Source organism: Epinephelus lanceolatus, chromosome 2 (genome assembly GCF_041903045.1).
Source record: "Epinephelus lanceolatus isolate andai-2023 chromosome 2, ASM4190304v1, whole genome shotgun sequence".
Lineage (NCBI taxonomy): Eukaryota > Metazoa > Chordata > Actinopteri > Perciformes > Serranidae > Epinephelus > Epinephelus lanceolatus.
In genome coordinates this window covers 38,628,293-38,648,425 of record NC_135735.1, presented here as the reverse complement: position 1 = coordinate 38,648,425, position 20,133 = coordinate 38,628,293, and the positions used below count along the sequence as shown (strand labels likewise).

Genomic DNA, 20,133 nt, shown 5'->3' with positions numbered 1-20,133 from the left:
ATATACCATTGTGAAAAAGGTTTCCCATATCTTCCTCCTTACATTAAGAAATAGGTGGAGAACAGTGTTTATAAAGGCTTGAAAAAGTCAGTAAAAGAGCCCTCGAGCATCTGCTGATCTTGTATTTTGAGTGCTCACCTCCAGACAGTCATAACTGAAAAACTGTGACAACAAAATATTGTTTTAATGTTACAGCTTATTGGTCAAAGGCTATCTGTGGTAACTGCCGGCCTCCGAGCTACTGGATGAAGTAAAAAATCGATAGCATTTAAACAGTTTATAGCCTAAGAGGTTCCTGACATCTTGGATTCTTTGGGCAAGTTTTAAACTCAATAAGCTACTTGATACTTCCATACTTTGGGCGTTTAATTTCATGCTCTGAACGTTTCCTTTCTTTCTGTTCCTTTCATATTTAGTGAGATGACAATTTGAAACATATTTGAGCAAGCACTGAAATATCTGAGAATGGTGTCTGGCAGGTGACTAAGAGAGGGAGAGTGTGTCAGACATGGGATTGGCCAGAAAAAGTTAACAGTCACTGAGACGAGGACCATTTAGGAGCCCTTTAAATACAGCTGGACTATAATGAAAAGCTTCATCGTGAAATGACTTTATCTAGGGGCCAGTTTCTCTTTGTGTCCCACCTGATGTCTCCACTGTCCTTTCTGCATGGCAACCTTTAGCTTGGTTTACTTTTACTTGTGGTTTCTGGGTGCCTGTTGTCCAGCATTGTGCCTGTATTTTTGTTCTGTTCACCATCACTTTTGTGTGCATCTTGCGTGAAAAATGATGAATTGAGATGTCTTTTTTTTGGTTGATCTTTGTCTCTTGTTTCGTCACGGAACAACATTTTATTTCAGCTGTAATTTACATGGTTGGTGTTGGCCAAGCTGTTATTTCAAAACTGTGGACTATGTCAAGATGCATTCGGAGGTAAGCAGTAAAGATAGTCCCCTTAATCTTATCAGACCAAAGTCAGTTTGAGGGAAGGCCTTTGTTCGCCCTGTTGATCAGATGGGCCATCAGCATTATTGGCTGTGATCTGCTTGAGTAAATATTTAACAGCAAAACCTCCCACCTGAAAAAGTCTTTTATTTCTGAGTGGCAATCATTTGGAAATCATGAACGTTAGCTCATGTATTGTCTGTCTATTTAGATGTGATATGGCTTTGGAGCAGTAGTTTAACCTTAAAATATTTGTGGTATGTTTCTGTTTGCAGCAAGTCTGTGTAACATGCAGTTAATTATCATTTCTCATTAAAGAATGACAGTGCTCTCTGGTGGTCAATACCTGCAAGTGTGTATTTTACATGTAGGAGACCTTTGTCCAGTAAGTCATCCATATTGAGGCCAATGGCAGCCTTACAACAAACATTTAAAAGTTTCACTTCCTATATTAATCTACTGTACGTGTTAATTTAATGCTCTTTCACCTTTAAGGGGAAGTGTCAGGAAATTAACGTCTTTTAGGGGACAGACAGGCTCCTCTGGTTACTGTCTGATCACATGAAGTTTATAGTCTGATGTACTGACTTGTATGAAAGATTGATCCTACAATACTGACAGAACACTTACACAATAAACCTACTAAATAAACAAAACTCTTCTACACAGAGCTGCAAATTAAAAATGTTTATTTATATAATAATTTTACAGCATTTTTGTGAATCAATGTTTATAAAAAGGAACATAGAAGAATAAGAAGTATTCATTTAAAAATCAAATGTTTCTTGTGAAATGTTTCTTTGTCCAGGAGGCACAGTCAAATGGAGACTTTTAATGTGTTAAAGTAGTTTGTCCTTCAAAGCAACTGCTGACATCATAACTCGCAAAACATTATGACTGCTGTAAAAGAGATTTTTTTGGTTATTTTTGTGTGTTAATTCTACTGCGTAATAAAATTCTTGATTGTGTATCTGTTATATATGTGAGATATGAGAATGAGAGTAATGACTTTCACCAAAGAATATTCTTTGGTGTTTATCTGTAATCGTCAATGACATCGCAGCATACAGCTCCTTATTGTGAGACATTCAGAATTTCTCACTGAGGATGGGGCTGAAGGCTTTTGCAGAGTCGGCCATGAAGGCCTCGATCTCCTCCACAGTGCGAGGGACGCAGGTCAACAGCTCCATGCCATTAGCTGTCACTGCAATGTCATCTTCGATGCGAACCTGCACACAGCAGTGACACAGCAGTCAGTCAAACATGGTGGAATCAAAGGAGGAGACTTTCAAAGGTTATGCACAAATGTCAACACACATAAGAATTCACATGTAAAAAGAAGAATCTGTATTCACATAGAAGTTTTTAACACAACATTTTCCTTGAATATCATTTAGTTAAGTGTAAATTTATCACAGCCCTTATAAGAAGATTCAACTTTATCTTCTATCATTTCAAAATACTGATTCTTCTCAGCACATTATTTGTGATAATTCCCCAACCCAAGAGCTGAGATCAGATACAGACATTTAAGTTAAACTGTCCTTGTTATATGTCTGTATCATAAACCTTACAACACTACTGCAAGAGGCTTATTAGAGCTACCACTTTAACAGATCTCAGATGTTATGAATTTTAATTAAACTAGTCCATAACCATTGGTAGCTTTGTCACCTTCTACCTATGCCAATCCTCAATGCCTATGTGCAGTTTCACATAGACTGACCATGTCAGTGAGTAGAAAAACATGGGACAGACAGAATGACTGACTGACAGAATGACACACTGACAGATTCCGTGAATATGTACAGCATACCATACCATGACTTAGTCAGCTCTCTGTTATTGTTGGTTTACTACAGTCATTGTGCTGTTTACTATTATTGACCAAGAAAAAAAACCCCTGTCTGTATGTAGCCTTGTTATAATCAATATAATTAAAAATTAAAATTTTATACCCTAAACATTTCCCCATGGTACTAAATATTGATATTTTTCAAGGTACTGTATCAAAGTTAGAAATTTACAACACTATCCTGTAGACAACCCAACAAACAACTAAATAAAACTCTGCAAGCAGACTGACCCCTCCAGAGCCACGAAAGCGAGCCAGAACTTGGTTGTTGATGAAGCAGCTCTGGGTAGGGTCGCCCAGGGCGTGGTCCAGCAGGTGGTTGATGAAGTATATGCCAGGCTCCACGGTGAGGACCATCCTCTCCTGCACCAGGCGGCCCATCCGAAGACTTCTCAGTCCAGGCTCGTTAATACGCTCCACCCCCTGGATAACAGTACAGCTTGTGAAAACTACAGCTACACAGTTAAAAAGACTCTGTACTAACATTTTTTGGTAACAGCATTGAGCCAGTATTTATATTTTGCATGAAATCTAATGAAGGATATCTGCAGGCTGGACTAAATGCTCCCTGAGCCCAGACTCTGCTACAGGAAACATTTTTCAAGTGCTAAATGTTTTTTGTCAGTCAGTTCGTAGGACTGTAACATATATCAAAGTTTCTGTGCCAGCTTCAAATAAAGACTTTCATTTGATGGCGTTTCAGCTGTTCACTGCTCAAAACTTTTCTACCCAGACAGGAAGACAGACAATTCTAGTTCAGACTGTGATTAAAGATGAATGATGCCAGTTCATTAAGTCATCTGCTGTAGATCTGACTATCTCACTGAAACTAGCCAACAGTATTGTTTATTGTGTATGCACAGACTGCCTGAGCACTGTGTTCACATTCAGCGAGCCCTGCTTCAAGGTGTTCTTCACATACTGACATTTTCTGCTGCTGAACACTCAGCAGTTCCACTGGAGCTTCTGAGGTTAACTGTCTTCTCTATTTAGTTGTCAGAAGCGCACAACTGTGCAAAATCCTCCCACCACAACCTGGAACCGTCTGTGTTCAGACAACATTTTACTTTCCCCCTCTCTCCTGTCCTCATCCTGAACCTGTTCCTGCAGCTTGGCCTCTTTTTGTTCCGCTCTCACTTCTGCACCCAGAGTTTCTTCATTATTGATGACACATCAATATTGGAGGAACAGGAATGTGTTATCTTCTTCTGCCTGGAGACTTTGACTGTTACAGCTCTAACAATGGTTGGTTGTGATGGGGGCAATCTCAGAATTAAGCCTTCTTTGCCCACCTCAGGATATCCTCCCACATCGTGCACATCGATACCCAGGAGGTGCCCCAGGCCGTGGGGCATGAAGACGGAGCCCATGTGGACCTTCATCATGTCCTCCACACTGCCAGTCAGGATGCCGATCTTCACGAGCTCCTCCAGGTGAACGCGGTCAGCCAAGCGGTGCATGTCGGTCCACTTCACACCTTTAACACAAGCACACAAAAGAAGTTTCTTTGACCTGGACTTTAAATGCAAGTATCCATGTTGATATTTTTTCCATCGGACAGCCTCTCTAAATGTAGGTATGATTTTAACAGGTTTACATTTTACTTACACAAGTAGTTACAGTGACGCTTACTCAATTGTCACTACAAGACTAAAAGATGATAACCTGGTTTGATGGCAGCCATGACAGCTCGGGAGGATTTGAGCACAGCCTCATAGATGGCCCTCTGGTCTGGAGTGAACTTGCCGTTGGCTGGGAAGGAGCAGGTGATGTCTGAGGAGTAGCAGTAGTACTCTCCGCCCATGTCGAACAGACTGCACAGGGCCAAAACATCAGAACTGATTCAGTCACATTTATCTCCAAAGTGCTTTGGGCTTTGTGTGCAAGTGTTTTTGAGTTTTTTCACAGAGCTACAAATGTGAAACACTACAGATCACAGGTGAAACAGTAAAGTACTAATGCCACTTGGTGGCACTTTAACAAAGAGCATTACAACAGGTGCGCAACAGCTCCCACTTTAGCAGTTAGCAGGCAGCTCCAGGAGTTGCATAAATCAGCTTAATGTTTAGAATGATTGAGAGCTACTCACCACATGTCTCCATCCATAATTGTCTTTTCATTTGGAGCACCAGCATGGCCATAGTGGAGAACGGAGGAATTATGGCCCCTGTTGTTAAACAATAACACCATACGTGATATGAAAAGACATATAAATAGTATAAATATGATTAACCACAACACTACAGGGTGCTAACTGCATTGAATGTGACATAAATAAAGCCACCATGAAAACTAATTTGAATTAGATAACATATTTTACTGCAGCATCAAAGGAGTGTTTCATCAATTCATCAATTTACTTTTACCAACATGTTCCTTTAAAGAATCACTGTGATGATCAGGTCTCAATTTAAAACAGGGAAATATCTTTCATCCACTAACCACTAATCCCCAGGAAGTCCTCATTACACATGGCCTTTAATACAAAAGGCCAAAGCGTGATTACACAGTGTCCAAAAATACTTCATCCATAATGATGCTGCTAGCTAACAGTAAGCCTGCAACAAGGAGAACGTTGATGTATTGTTTACTGCCTGGATAATGCAACTTCCTCTGCATCCTAAACTCTACTTTGTTTACATGTATAATTTCAGCTTCAGTAACAAATTCAACAGCTCAAAATGAACTGACAAAGCCTTACGTTCCGCAGATACAGGTGTACGAGGTGTGGCGCATCCCTCCCTTAGTGTAGCAGTAATGCTGGAACAGGCTGCAAAGAAGGAAAAAAAAGCAGTCCTTCAGAGTAAAACCCCAGTGAGAGAAAGGAAACTAAACCATTTCAGCACAGCAGAGATCACAGAAAACAGCAATTAGCTGAAGGACTTCAGCTGCCCTCTCCCTGACTCCGTGCCTTTTTAGCATTCACTCAGCACACGTTCTTTAATCATCGCACGTTCAAGCACATCAAACATGTCTGTGGATCTGGACAGCATCACTAAGTTGTGTAAGACGACGAGTTTGCGTTTTCTGGTGCTTCTAACGCAGCGCAGGAAAATGAGCGTAAATGACAGCTGAGATACAGTACAGACTAAAACAAACAAATACTACTAAATTACCATTCAAATCACTCGTTATGTGTTTTGCTCCCAGCTTGACTTTAAAAGCTACAAGCAGCCAATAATGGGTTAGATGTGTTTCTGGTGAGTCAGAAAATGTCACTCTTGTTGATTTCCAACATGACAAAAACTGAATCTAAATTGATCTTCCATTTGATTATAACCCAGCTCCTGTAATATTTGATCTACCTGGCATTTCATTCTATATTTCATACACTTTTCACAATGTGTTTTTTACTCCAGAGTATAAAGGAAAGGGCTAACTGCACCTGACAGGGCCTGGTCTACCAGTGTAAAGTGCCAACAAGCAAGAGCCCCATAGTACTCACTCCAATGCACTTATAGTAACAATAATATAGTTACTGGAGCGTCAACATGCACTGAGGTCTGATGTTTCCTTTTGTTCTCTCTCTGACCCAGTGGGGTGTAATCCAGACAAATAGTTCATCACCCACTGTCATTTCACATGTCAAAATCAAGAGTTTACCTAACCAAGTGATACTGACTTAGTGAATAAAGTGACTGTGTTAGCATAATGTCAAAATTAAAATGAAAGTGTCGAGGGAAGAGTTGGACTCCATATGCTAAAGATTATTTAATTATTTATATCAGACTGTTTGAAAGTAAAATATTTCTTTTAAAAAGGGCTGCTTTAATCTCCATGTTTACTGTAAATGTAACTGTACATGTAAAAGAGTAGACAAAAAAGAAAATCCAATGACAAAAGGGACCACTTACCTCTCCATTTCATATTCCTTCTGCCCAGGTTTCACATTCTTCATCACCTACAGAGACAAAGTGGGATTATATGTGTTTTGATAAAACTGTCACTGATCTCATTGTTCACCCTACAGTATGCACAAAGCACCAAAAGCCTAATTATTGTGTGGCTCAAAATGCATGACTCCCTGAGAATGTCACACCCAAAGCTCCTCTCTGACATGACACGTCAATTTGCAATGTAATGATTTATTAATTATATGCTGTTTACTTTTAGTTTATAAGTAGGTGAAAACATTTTTTCTGAGGTACTGTGTTACTTTGTGGAGCTCTTGTAAATTTCTTTTTCCCCCTCCTTTGTTTATGTGATTCTTCTGGGCATCCCCACTTTTAACACAACACAAAAACCACAATGAACAAAATGAAATGTGAATTATTCCCTCAAGCACATTCTGCAGGATTTATGCAAAGTTGGCATAAAGAGCTCAAAAGTCAGCGAGAGTGCCCTCAAGCACTTGCTGATTTGGGAGAACATTTTCTGTTCACACCTACGGGAAGGTTATACCTGAGTATGTGCCAGAAAGGGTGTCTGAAAATGTCTCATGATCACACTCGTAACAATGGAGGAACAACAGAAGGAAAACAGTAGAGTGCTCATGGTCGGTGGCTTCAGAGGACAGACATTGAGATATTAAACTGCTGCTAAACCCCTGAAGAGGTTATTGGTGGTGTTAAAGTGAAATCCTGTGCAGAAGTAAAACATTGCTTTAATGTTACAGCTTATTGGTCAAAGGCTATCTCTGGTAACTGCTGGCCTCCGAGCTACTGGATGGAGTTAAAATCGATAACATTTAAACAGTTTATAGCCTAAGAGGGTCCTGACATCTCGAATCCTTTGGGGCAAGTTTTAAACTCAATAAGCTGCGTGATAATTCCATACTTTGGGCGTTTAATTTCATGCTCTGAACATTTCTTTTCTCTCTGTTCCTTTCTTTATTGTTTGAAAATTTAAAACACACCAATTTGAGCACCCTTTCAGATGCTCCGTCTATCCAAGAATGGTCTTACCATTTTATGGGCTTCACTGGAAATCCTGTTGGTATAGCGGAGGACCTCCAGCTCCATATCAGTCTTAATCAGACGGCTGCAGGAAGACAGAAACAAGACGTGAGAGAGCTGCTCTCTCTTTCCGATCAATAAACTGCCAGTATTTCAAATGTACAGACAAAGAGTATACAGAAATCACAATACTCTCACATTGAGCTAAAGGAAGAAAGAGAGACTTTGTTGAAGTTCATCTTTCTACTATGATAATACAGTAACTGATGTAGAGAACAAATGTCTAGCAGATGGTCCTCTATCTCTCCCAGGAACACTGTATATAAATGAAACCTGTCGTTTCTTGAAATTCCAGAGGAAAACTCCCATCATCTACTGTTGCAGGGCTGCTAAAAATGCCATATTAGAATGAGACCATATTAGAATTGAAGTTTTGTTGCCTGGTGATCTTACCATTCCACATTCAGTCATTAGGAAAGCAATAGCTGCACCTTGGGTGGCATGATACTGGAGCATATTAATAATTTTTAAAATAACAGAACCAACTAACACAAGGCAGTGGTAACCAATAGTAACGCTAATGAAAGTTAAAAAAAAACTCAGCCCATTATAAAGAGAGCCATGTGAGCTCTGCAGAGAGAAGGGGGCAGAGGGGTTCAATCAAGTCTTTCTCCCCAGGAGGTGTGCCTGAAAAGCATTCCTCCTTATTTCAGAAAATGTCAATTCATCTGGAGGGTGCAAACTCTAATGCCAAGGACAACAAGGCAAGCACGAAGTCCATTACATCTGTGCGGACTGGCTTCTCACTCTGCGAGGGAAAATAACAAGCCAAAGACAAGCTCCTGTTTCTGATTGCAGACACACAATTACCTGAGTGGGCAGCAGTAATATTTAAGGTTTGTGAGTTAAAAGTGGCAAAATCTGTCTGGAGAACTTTTAGGCAATTAAGGGAGAGACTACAGTTCAGTCTTTGTTTAATCACTTACCATTCCACAATGACTGGGTGTAAAAGGGTGTTGTTCACTTGGAAGCTAAAAAAAGAACAAGAAATAGTCACATTAAAAACATAAATGAAGCGTTGGTTCAGTGAGATATCTCTACCCCCATGTTCTGCATTTATTCCTGTGTGAGTGACTGTCTGCCATGTCCTGCTGTTCTGTTTTTCTCAGTCACTTCCTCCTTCCTTTGGTGTCAAAATCCCTGCATTCACAATTCTGACATCATCACTTGATCTTTTTGCCTGTGTTTCTAAATCCAATCAGTTCCCAATTTCCAAGGGTAACTGGTATTTTTTCAACCTGGGCCGCATTTTCCCATGTTCTTGTGTCTAAGTGTTTGATGGGAACAATAATTTTTGAAACTGGTCCAATATTGAGTGATGGGGCTGCAGCCGGCAATGATGAAACGGGCTGGAATGTAACCAATTGGGGCAACTAAAAGTGCTTGTTTTTGCCACTGACAGGCTCAGGCTAAGTGTCTGACAACTTTATGGAAAGGATCCCTACAGTGATAGACCTTTTTATTAAAGAGTAAGATGCTTTTTGTTTAACCAGAAACAGCCCCATAATTGCAATCGCCATACCCACCAGACTCCATTTAAATTAATAATATTTTAGTATGAATAGTGCCAGCATATTGTCACACCTGACTGGGTGACTAATTTCAACCAAACCAGAGATGGTAATACTAGGAAAAACAAACCAAAATGGCTTTTGTGAGTTTTATTTTGTTTCTGTTGATTTTTAATTAAGTATTTGTAACAGTTTACTTAAAGGCATCAACATAAGGGTGACATGACACTGTCCAGAACTTGTCAAACATTATGTACATGTCATAAACGTTTATGACTGCTGTCATTAAGTCATTCGGTTTTTGTAATGACAAGCTGACATTGTTTGGGTTGTCTTGATTATGACAACTTGATATTAATTAAAGTGACATTACCAGAAGATGTCTTTGTCATGACAAGTTGACATTAAATTTGTTTGGGATGTCCTTATTTTGACAACTTGACATTAACCAGGATGATATTACCAGAAGATATCTTTGTCATAACAATAATAATCATTATGTCAACTTGTCATTAACACAAAAAGAGGTGCATTTCTTGTTAATGTCAAGTTGTCATGACAAAGACATCTTCTGGTAATGTCATCCTGGTTAATGTCAAGTTGTCATAATCAAGACAACCCAAACAATGTCAACTTGTCATTACAAAAAACGAATGACAGGTTTATGACAGTATCATGTCACTCTTACTGTACGTAGATACCTTCAAGTAAAGTGTTACCAAGTATTTTTTAGGGTGATAAAATTATTGTTTAAGTGAAGTTTGGTGGGTTGTTGCTATTAGTCACTTAGACATCACAACATGGAAATATAGAGGCCAGGTTGAAAAATACCAAGGTTACCCCCGACAACCAACCTTCTCTCCATAACCACCATCAACTACAGGATGTCCAAGGGGAAAGTCCAAACTGAAAGTTTCCACCCAGCCCTGCCAGCAGGGAGGTTCACAAGGAAAATAATTCCCCGATGACTGGCCAGCAACCACCTGTTGGTTGGGCATACACTTAATAAAGGGTCTTCATAATGATGGAGTCTGAATGGCAATACCTCAATAGATAATTTTATATGCTTGCAAATCAAATGCAATTTGATGCAAATGAGTGTATTAGCTTTGAAATAAGTACACAAGACTTCTTTTTCAAAGCAGCTAGGGTCAGAGTGTTGAATAGATAAAATGGAGTCATGTAAAAAACAACACAGACCAGTGCTAAGAACAACAGTAGCATTGCCATTAATTGATAACTAACAAGCAAAAGCAAGATTATTTGCTTAATTAAATTCTATTTAGAATTAGGTTAATCAGAAACAATCAGTATGCATGAGAGTCTGTTGTGTCCTTGGTTAAAAAAGACAAAAAAAAAAAAAAACCCAAAAGATAATAACCTCCCCAAACAAAGTAGAATTGTGTAAATGCAAAGTGGTGCCAATAAAACATACCGACTAATTCCTTCAAAGGAGGCTTCACGGCAGATGCTTCCACTGTCTGTGTTCTGACCTCGCTGCATGGAGGAAAAACAAACACAAGAACAAGTGAAATCAACACCAAGTGCATGCAAATGTCACTATGGTACATTACACCAGTTTATATTCAGGTAGATGATCTATTTTATAATGGCAGATGAACAATCTATTGAATGCTGTATAATTGGTAAAAAGAGTTGACAATGAAAGGGACACTGTTTTTATTTTTGATATGATGAATGAGGTGGCAGCAAACGTCAGGCATGGTGAGGAAGGGTGAGGCAGAACTATTTGGACCTTTTACAAACCACCATCCTTAAAGGTGGTTCAGTAAAATACTCCCATACTGTACTTGAATAATTGGTCCTGTGACCAGTCACCTGATATTAAATAAAACTGTATATCACTTGCTGTAATCGGGTAGAAATGAGCGATGCACCATTCTAACTACACTCTACAATACATAAAATCTGACAGCATACCAGTGTAAGGAGCACTGCTGGTCTCAGGTTGGACAGCACATCAGCAACCTGCAAGGAAGCAGACAGGGATTAATTAGAAGACCGAGACACACAGTGGAGAAGCAGCAACAACAAGCACCAGTTTCTTTCTGCTCTCAGTCTGCAGAATAAAGGTCACTCAGGCAGACACCACCGTGGCTACGTGGTCTCTCTGGTACTCATGACAAACCTCAAGCGACTTTATAACTCCTCTGCCAACGGCCTAAATGCCAGATAACAGATCCCCGACTCAGCGCTCACAGACACTGGTGATATTTGAGAATTGTTATCATTAATAACACCACTAAAATTGACTTCCTAACATTCACTGCAGAAAAGCCCTCACTAACACCAAAAATCTAAATTGCAGCTTAATTTTGAGATGTTGGAATAATCATTATTCAGCTTAAAAGTTTTAAACGCCGTTGTGAGGATATCAGTCTCAGTTCAACAGTGATTCAGTGAGCTGGCTATTAGCTGCAAAAATAACTTCAACCTTTAAAAAAGAGGTTGCCTCAACCACTTAATCAAAAACCTGACTGTTTTTTTTCTTGAAAATATCTCATTACGAGACATTTGAGCTTTCAATGTATTTCATGCATGAATAAGATTTGCTCGTGTGTGCAGGAGCTGTGAACCACTTGAGTAAAACATGTTTGTCAGTCAACTGAAGCCAGACAGAGGAACTATAAAGATTGCAAGGTGATGAGGATTTTTCTGGAGTATAATACAAAACGAATGTGAACACTCCTGGGGTTTTCTAAAGTAAAGAGCTTACTTGCAGCAAAACAAAATAGGGTTGAGGATGTAAATGTGACTACCAGCACATACTTTAAAAAAAAAAAAAATCAAAAAATATAGGTTATAACAAAACTCTGTCAACAATAAATCATGAAGTTAAACACCAGCCTGATACTTAAAAAGGATGAAAAACACATTATTCACATTTTTTTTCCTCCATGAACTGCTGCATTCAAGAATCTAAAGGAGAACTGTTTGCATGTTAAGCAGGGGAATGCTGATATAACAGTGTGTGTGCAACACCACACTCCATGTCTCAATGTTTGAAAAAATAGACAACTACTCAAATATTCATGCCCTGGTTCTGATATAGAAAAAGAAAAGAAATATTGTTCTCTTTTAGTTTCTTCTGTAGGCAGCATCGCCAGCTGAATGCTGAACACCGGCAACTGATGTCTTTGACGAGATGACAGTATTGGTTAAACAAATGCAGAGGCAGTTATTTGATTCAATGTTTTCTAATAATATACTGCAGTGTTGAACTGCTATTGCTTCACGGCAGAATTGTCTGTTGATTGAAGTGATAATTAGCATCCTAACCTGTGACTAATTAGGAAATCTAACACCTCAGGCAAACGCAGAGATGTAAAAATACTTGAAATATCAGCAGGATGAGTCATCAAGCGGTCACAGTGTAAATATAGAAATGAATGTACAACTGTATGTGATCCTTTCAAACACAAACTTCTAAGTGATCTGTTGGCCAGCGAAAGCTGTTATAGAATAGTCTGATTGTTTTGATTTGTCAACATGCACACCTCCGAAATAGCTCTGGAGCTGCCAACCCTCAAATATAGCTCCACTGGGGATCTGCTGTCAACATTTATATACATGACTATTTTCCCAAACTTTCAAAATAAGCGAATAAGGACAGTGTGAACAGGAATGTATCTGTTAGCTAGATTATAATGAACAGAATGGAGCTTCAGGTTACACATTTAAAACAGAATTCAAAATAAAGGTCCTCAGGGAATGCTGGTGGCTGACCTCTGTCAGGAGTATGCACAATGATGACTGTTCTAACAAATAAATTATCAGTGTGATACTCCATGTGCTCTGTGTGAGCCCAACTACTCTCCACATTTTCTCAGTGAATAGCCACGATGTAACAGACTGCATGCTATGTACTACAATCATTGCCTAATCAGGCAATGACACCTTTTACTATAGAAGGTCCTAATACAAAATGAATATTGGTGCTACTACCTGGCACCACTGATATCTCTGCCAGGACGTTCACATAAAAGAATGATGACTTTCACCTTTAAAAACTGTCTGTGGAGGCACTCGTGTCCTTTACTGTAACTTCATGGAAGGTGACTTAACATCAAGGTTCAGTTACTGCACAGAAAAAAGGTCACACATGCACACTGTGGAGTCACGCAGCAACACAGGCAGACTTACATCACAGGCGTAATGCACCTCATCAACAGCATACTTCCCCTTGAAGTGCTCTTTTGAATAGATCCTGTCAACAGATGCAAAAGACACAACTGGTAAAGACAGGAACAGATAAACAAAGCCTTACACTCCATAGGGGACATCACATCTCACAGGTGCTTTATTCAATCATTTCTATTTTTCAGGACTTCGTCAGTCAATTTGCTCATGATGACTTCATGTCATTGTTCCCTGTTTCCTGTTTTGTTTTAGTGCTTTTTTGATGTACCAACATATTGGGGTCCTGGATGGCCCTGGTCAAAACACCCAATTCCGCATATGCAGTTCATGTTTTGTTCATGTTTGCCATGGGCCCTAATTTAAAGTAACAAACACAATCGGGGGGAGTGGGGACACTCATCAGTCAGTACAGGTCATTTTAAAGGAGACACAGACACACACAGATTTCCTCATGTGCTCTTTTGATGGCCCAAAATACTCTTCACTACAGTAAGATGATGTACAAAGTCAGAAATACATTGCAAAACTTCATATCAAAATGTTTTATGACTATCAAATTCAGTTTATCGTTTCATGTAAAACTCCACCTGCTGCTCTAGACATCCAACACTCGGCTGGAAAAACCACTCGAAAAAGATGTTGCCTTTGAACCCAAATAGACAGGAAGGAGGCAAGCGTTTGCTCCTCCTGACACACGCCAGTATGCCCTGAAAATAGCATGAGCCAAGCTGTGTGCTATAACAAGACTGTAGTTTGAAAAATATAAAATTTGAATTACCTGTATCCAACCTTAATTTTGACAGGGGGTCATACTGAGACCAAGGTCTCTTTTTACTTTTGTATTAAAAAACAAAGAAGTTTGAATGACTGTGGGTTTATTTCAATATTTCATGTTGGGGTAAAAAATGGCCCTGATTAAAAGGTGAAACGCTTACTAATAATAATACTAATAATAATAAAAGTAGTCCCATCTGCAGGACAGGGACCACTTTGTGTCAGTGGGTATTTATACATCTGAGTGAAAATGACAAAATGACATGTGGAGTTCCCCAAGGCTCCAGTCTTGGGACTCTTCTGTTAAACTGTGATTGGATGTGCCAAAATGTCCTCCCATTAAAGCAAAGATAAAAGTTTTACCATGCAAATATAACACAAATCATGTTTACTTAAAATGACTGAAAACTACATGATACCAAAATCAAAGGATGATAATTAACCCTTTAAGTACTAATGTGGATTGTACTTGGGATAAAAGCTGCAATTTGTAGTAAAGAAAGATGTATATTTACCATTACAATATGCAAACTAACTGTTACTTTCCTAACTTAATGTTAATATTTTAGGTTTTTTTGTTAGACGACAATATTACATAACTAATAATGTTTTGAGAAGAAATAAGTTAACGCTTTGGTTGTTTCTCTGAGTATTTTATTCTTAGGGTCCCCAGGGACCCAAGTCGGTAGTCCTTGTATTTTACGTAAATACGTTTGTAGCATGGGGGTAAAGGAGTCAATCTCTGAAAACATAACAGATGAGTTATGTTACATTTCCGAGAGACATCGGCAGAACTTAAGTATTCAGGACAAAGATCAAAAGGGAGAAGCAAAACTAATGAAGAAGCCAGCACTTTAAAGTGCTGATCAAGTAACTCCTGAGTGGAAAAGGAACTTTTATGGTTTATAGCAAACACGTAACACGGTCAAATGTCTTACTTCAAGATCATTATGTCCATGTGTAAAAGTCTTTGTCATCTAAAAAGTTTGTGTCATTTTAAAGCTGTATTTTTTGCCTTTTGCAAGAGGATTAATAGTTATCTTCATTGGTTTTTTTTTTATCTTAAATGGTTCTTGGTGGCATTTACAATAAATTCTAAGAAATAAAAACGCTCATATGAAAACATGTTCATACTGCGTGTAAAAGATGTAACTGTGTAGCACATGACTTTGTCAACCCTTTCTTCAAGTTACAGCTCGCGGCTATGACGATTGTCGGCCCTGCACACAGCTCTTTGAAGATTAGTGTGACTCACTCTCCCATCCAAGTAGCATAGCTTTCAGGCAGTTTGGGAACAAAAAGGATGGATTTCCCAGAGTCCACATCAATGGCTCCATAACAGTCAGGCTCGGTTACTCCAAAAGCCCAGTGGAAGAAAGACTCCTGCAGAATTGAAAGAATCAGCCACAGTATTAGTGAGGGAGATTATAATAGTCAGCCAGAATAAAAAGTCTGGTCAGATTATTACATAGAAAAAAAAGGTGACCTTGCTTAGACCAGTTTAAGGAGGTGAACACAGAGCTCAACATCAAAACAAACTTTCAATGTACTTTGTTTTTTGTTCAAAACCTATTATAGTCTGATGCATAGATGGGAGAGTTTGAAAAAATTAAATCATGAACACAAGTGATTTCTCTGCAGAGTGGCTGGCCTATATATTTTGACAAAGCGAGAAGATTAGCATTACCAGAGAAGCTGAGAACTGGACTTTACTTTAGGAGAAGCCAGGTAACTTTTTTATTACACCTCAATAGCTTTAGGGACTGGGCACAGCCAACTGAAAGGAGACTGACACAGGACATGCCAGAGGGACTTAAACTAACTGCTGGCTTGGGGCTCATGGATAGATGTGATAAATAAAAGCAAGACCTTGCCCCCATGTCAGCCTTAATCTTGCACTAATTCCACTGTCAACTTAAGACCACCAACCTGTCTGAAAAGGAGGTCTGTGTCCGTGCAGTACCTCTGCTTCTGCTCTCCTCCCTGCAGCACCACCACTGACTGCGCCACCACTCCGTCTTTATCTTTCAGCCCTTTGCACAGTCGTCGACGGTTCTCTGCAAACAGGGCAGCAGACACCCTCAGGGTGTCGTTACCCAGCCAGTATACAGGTCTGAAAGGACAGGGAGACAGAAGATAGGGTGGCATACTGGTTGGGGCGACTGACTCTCAACTGAAGTACTCTAGGTCAAGATTAGAATTGCCCTGTCATACACAAACAAGCCTAAAAAAACATATTTTTTTCCACACTGTCCCTTCCATTGTTCAACTGTTCTCCAATATTGTAGTGCTGATATTATTTCCACTTGAATAATTTGACAATTTGACCCCTTTTTCTGAAATATGATAATCAAAGCTTTGATAGCAAATCCTGTAAGCAAATTCAAGAAAACCGTTTATCCATTTAGCAAAGAAAGGGGACCCATATGTTTTTTGTTCTCTCTGGAGGTAATCCTCAGGATTTAGTCAGTATATTTCAGCTTAAGAGGTGGGTGAACTGCTGCCCAGCCTGCCTTCACAGAGAGTTAAGACAGAGATGTAGACAGATAGAAATCCTTGTAACTGATAGGTCTTGGTTATAAATCTCTGGTCTCTGGCCATGGCTTTGGAGATAAGATAACAAACCTGACATATCTGATTCAGCCAGGACTGTACCAAAGGTTAATCCATAACCTCTTAGTATTTTATGGCTCAAGGATTTCGGTATCATTCACTGCTGGCTGAGTATACAGGTGTAGCTGTGTATCTGTGAGGACGGATCAGCCGCAGTGAGGTGCTAAATTATGTTTTTTATTGGAGGAGGTAGACACAATCACATACTGCACTGCAATCCAAATACCCTGCAGGGGAATAGCTCAGGGACAAAAATAAAAAAAGCCTTGTGAAATGTATTATATTGACTTTTTTAAGGATTGTGTCAGTGAGATACTTATTACAATATGTTAATTTTCGAAGGATGAGTTTGTGGTGATGTTAACGGATTACATAATGTCATAACATGTGTGTGATGTGTGTTCCAACCTCTGGCAGACATCACATTATATCTGCTGATTGCTGACAACTTTTTGATTACCGTAGCAGATTCTCATACAGTGTTATCTAATGGTAATATTGCATTATGTCATTGGAAACTGAATCTTGTTCTTTTGAAATCTCTGGATAATAATTTCCTGATCGCACCATGATTCAGCAATGGTTTTTCTATGCTCATATAATACATAACTAAACTGCTGGCTTTCCGTACTATTGCGATTCAAAGCTTTCAGTGCACATTTACAACAGGTTCGGCAGATACTGTATGCATGTAAACTGCTGCATTACCATTCACCAACAATACAGCAATTTTTGTAGGTTTTTGTAGGTCCAAATTATTGTAATAACATTATCAATTAATCATTTAACCTCTGGTTTATTTACCTAACCAGATACTGCACTTTTTAAACACAAAACATCTCTATGACATGTAGGTGCACTAATGGGAAGAATTAACTACAGCGATGAGACAATGGTACTGCTGACAGTCATACACCAACTATAAATACATACACACAAGGATGCTGGTGCAGTTTTTGGTAACATATTCACATTCCCAAATTGGGGGTTGGGATCCAAAGATGAATGTAAGGGGAAATACTGGATACTTTCATGTCTTAAAAAAAGCTATGTGAATTTACTGTAGAAAATAATGGGTTTTTCAAAGCAGCTAAGCATGCTTATTTCAGTTTTTAACATTAAGAATTTTGAAGTTAGCTAAATACCTGTACAGTTAGTTTTAACTGAACACAGCTGAGAGTTTGCTAGCTCCAGTTTTTTGTTTAAGAAACTGAAGGTAAAAGTTTATTTCTTTGAAATTGACAGTGCTTTTTATTTTGCCTGTTTCGAAAATGTCTTGTAGCATACCTCCTCAGACATCAGTCGTGTAAAAAGTTCACTACAACCCCCCAAACTGAACTTAAAAACGTTCTGGTAGCAGCCAGGTTGACAGAGACAGTGCTGACACTGGCAACACATCCGCCTGGTAACAGCTTTATTATTAGACACTCTCGCGAGCTCAGCGACGTAACAGCTTTATAACAGCACATGCAAACACCACTCTATTAATTTTCAGAAGCTATAAAATAAACACACACTCTAGTCAGTCATAGCGCTGTCATAAATCAGAAAACTCAACTCACTGTGGCGCTGCAGCCATGTTCATGCGCTGGTCCAGACTGTCACGTGCTGACAGAGTCACGTGATTTTTGTACGGTCTTTCGCCAATCAGGTGACGTGGCATTGTGCTGCATTCATGTCTTCGGGAAACTCCAGCTTCAACAGTAAAGTTACATTGAGAAGTCCTTCTGATGTTATTTTTTTCAACTTCGAGTGTCGTTAAAAAGTGCTGCAGTCAATAAGAAAACCCCCAAAACAAAACACCATGTAATAAATAATAAATCTTAAAATGGAGCGCTAAAATATGGAGGGGGTCTGAACAGTGTAGACCAACGTGCTACTAATGAATAAACCAGTACAATCCCTCACCCCCTGAATGTCACATTATCGCCTGCACTCCTGTAGTTAGCAATTTTCAAACTGGTGGTATTTAATAGGGGGCAACAGTACACAAACAAGTGCAGAGAGTAATACAAAAACAAAATGCAATATATTTTTGTGACAGAATGTACACAGTTTAAGGTTTTTGACACATGATTCATGTTTTATATGCTACCATATTAGTTTTTACATATATTGCAACAACTGTAATGCTTTGCTAAGGTATAAAGTTAAGTCCACTGAGAGCTACAATGCCTTAACATGTAAATATTGTTGCTTTGATATGTTATTATTATAAATGTACCTAAAACAACCCTTTAAAATGATTTTCTAAAAGGCTATAATATAGCTACAGAGTTATGAAGACCACCTCTCAGATCCCTGTTTATGTCTTTATCATTTGAGCTACATCTACAGTTAACCATTTGATTATTTATTATTTTTCTCTAATCCAAAGAGGAATAAAACAGTTCAGAGGTGATGTGACCTTGTGGAGTCACACAGGAGATGTGGTTTCAGTTCTCTTTTATTTTTTTCTTTTGTCATGTGCTGAGGAAGTGAAATTATCCATGGTCATGAATATAAATAAGTCCACACTAACACAATTAGAATGTGTACTATAATCTGCAGGGAACACACAGTGTGTTTATAGGCTACTTTCACATGCATATACTGTACACCAGACGCTATTAATTAATTATTCATTCATAAATTGTTTCTGGTGCTTCGTCAGTGAGTTTTTCCAAGCAAGACTTGGTTTATACCAAGTGTACTCTACTAAATTCATCATTTACAGGTTAGAAATGGACTAAGAAAGGAGCAATCTTTATACCATCAAGTGCACTGGTGTTAAGAAACCCACTAAACACAGGCAGCCTCTAATTCAGCTGTAACATGAGACAACATAACTATTCTTTTTTTCCAGACAGCAGTGACTACTCTGACAAACATTTGGCTTTTACTTGCCTTTAAAACTGCAGATAAATATACTGTCATATATCTGTTCCACCCAGTTGGTAAGAGAAAGCCAGATACTGCACAGAAGATCCTGTCACTATTAAACCCCTAATATCCTGAAAACAAAGTAAGATGAGAGACCTTCAGAGTCACATATCAAAAGGACAGTGTAGTATACTGTCCCTCTTGATTTGATTTTGCTGTGGTGCTTTTACAGTAAAAACAGTAGGGGGAGATGCAACTCTCCTTTGTCACAATGCAGGGAGAGAACTTGAGAAATAATTAATTATTATGAGTGACTGCAGATACACGATGCAGGTAACTTTAAACAATGTGTCATAAAAGACAGCATCCAGACGTAGATGACAGACTGTCAAGAGGGTTGACACACTTACAATGAAACATGAGTAGTGTTCACTGAGATGACAGGGAGCTATGGTAA

At 38.9% G+C, this 20,133-nt stretch overlaps 1 protein-coding gene across 1 annotated transcript; it reads right to left on the bottom strand.

Annotated features, from left to right (window-relative positions):
* Positions 1-1,617: 1,617 nt before the first annotated feature.
* On the bottom strand, positions 1,618-18,413 carry pepd (peptidase D). Its single transcript, XM_033638241.2, has 15 exons — positions 18,377-18,413; positions 16,131-16,314; positions 15,457-15,584; positions 13,431-13,494; positions 11,208-11,255; positions 10,702-10,763; positions 8,682-8,726; positions 7,705-7,780; positions 6,655-6,701; positions 5,502-5,570; positions 4,890-4,967; positions 4,466-4,614; positions 4,093-4,277; positions 3,032-3,223; positions 1,618-2,174 (listed from the first exon to the last, which is right to left on the bottom strand). The coding sequence occupies exons 1-15, from the start codon at positions 18,397-18,399 to the stop codon at positions 2,034-2,036; spliced, it is 1,491 nt and encodes a 496-aa protein (XP_033494132.2). The 5' UTR covers positions 18,400-18,413; the 3' UTR covers positions 1,618-2,033.
* Positions 18,414-20,133: the final 1,720 nt, after the last annotated feature.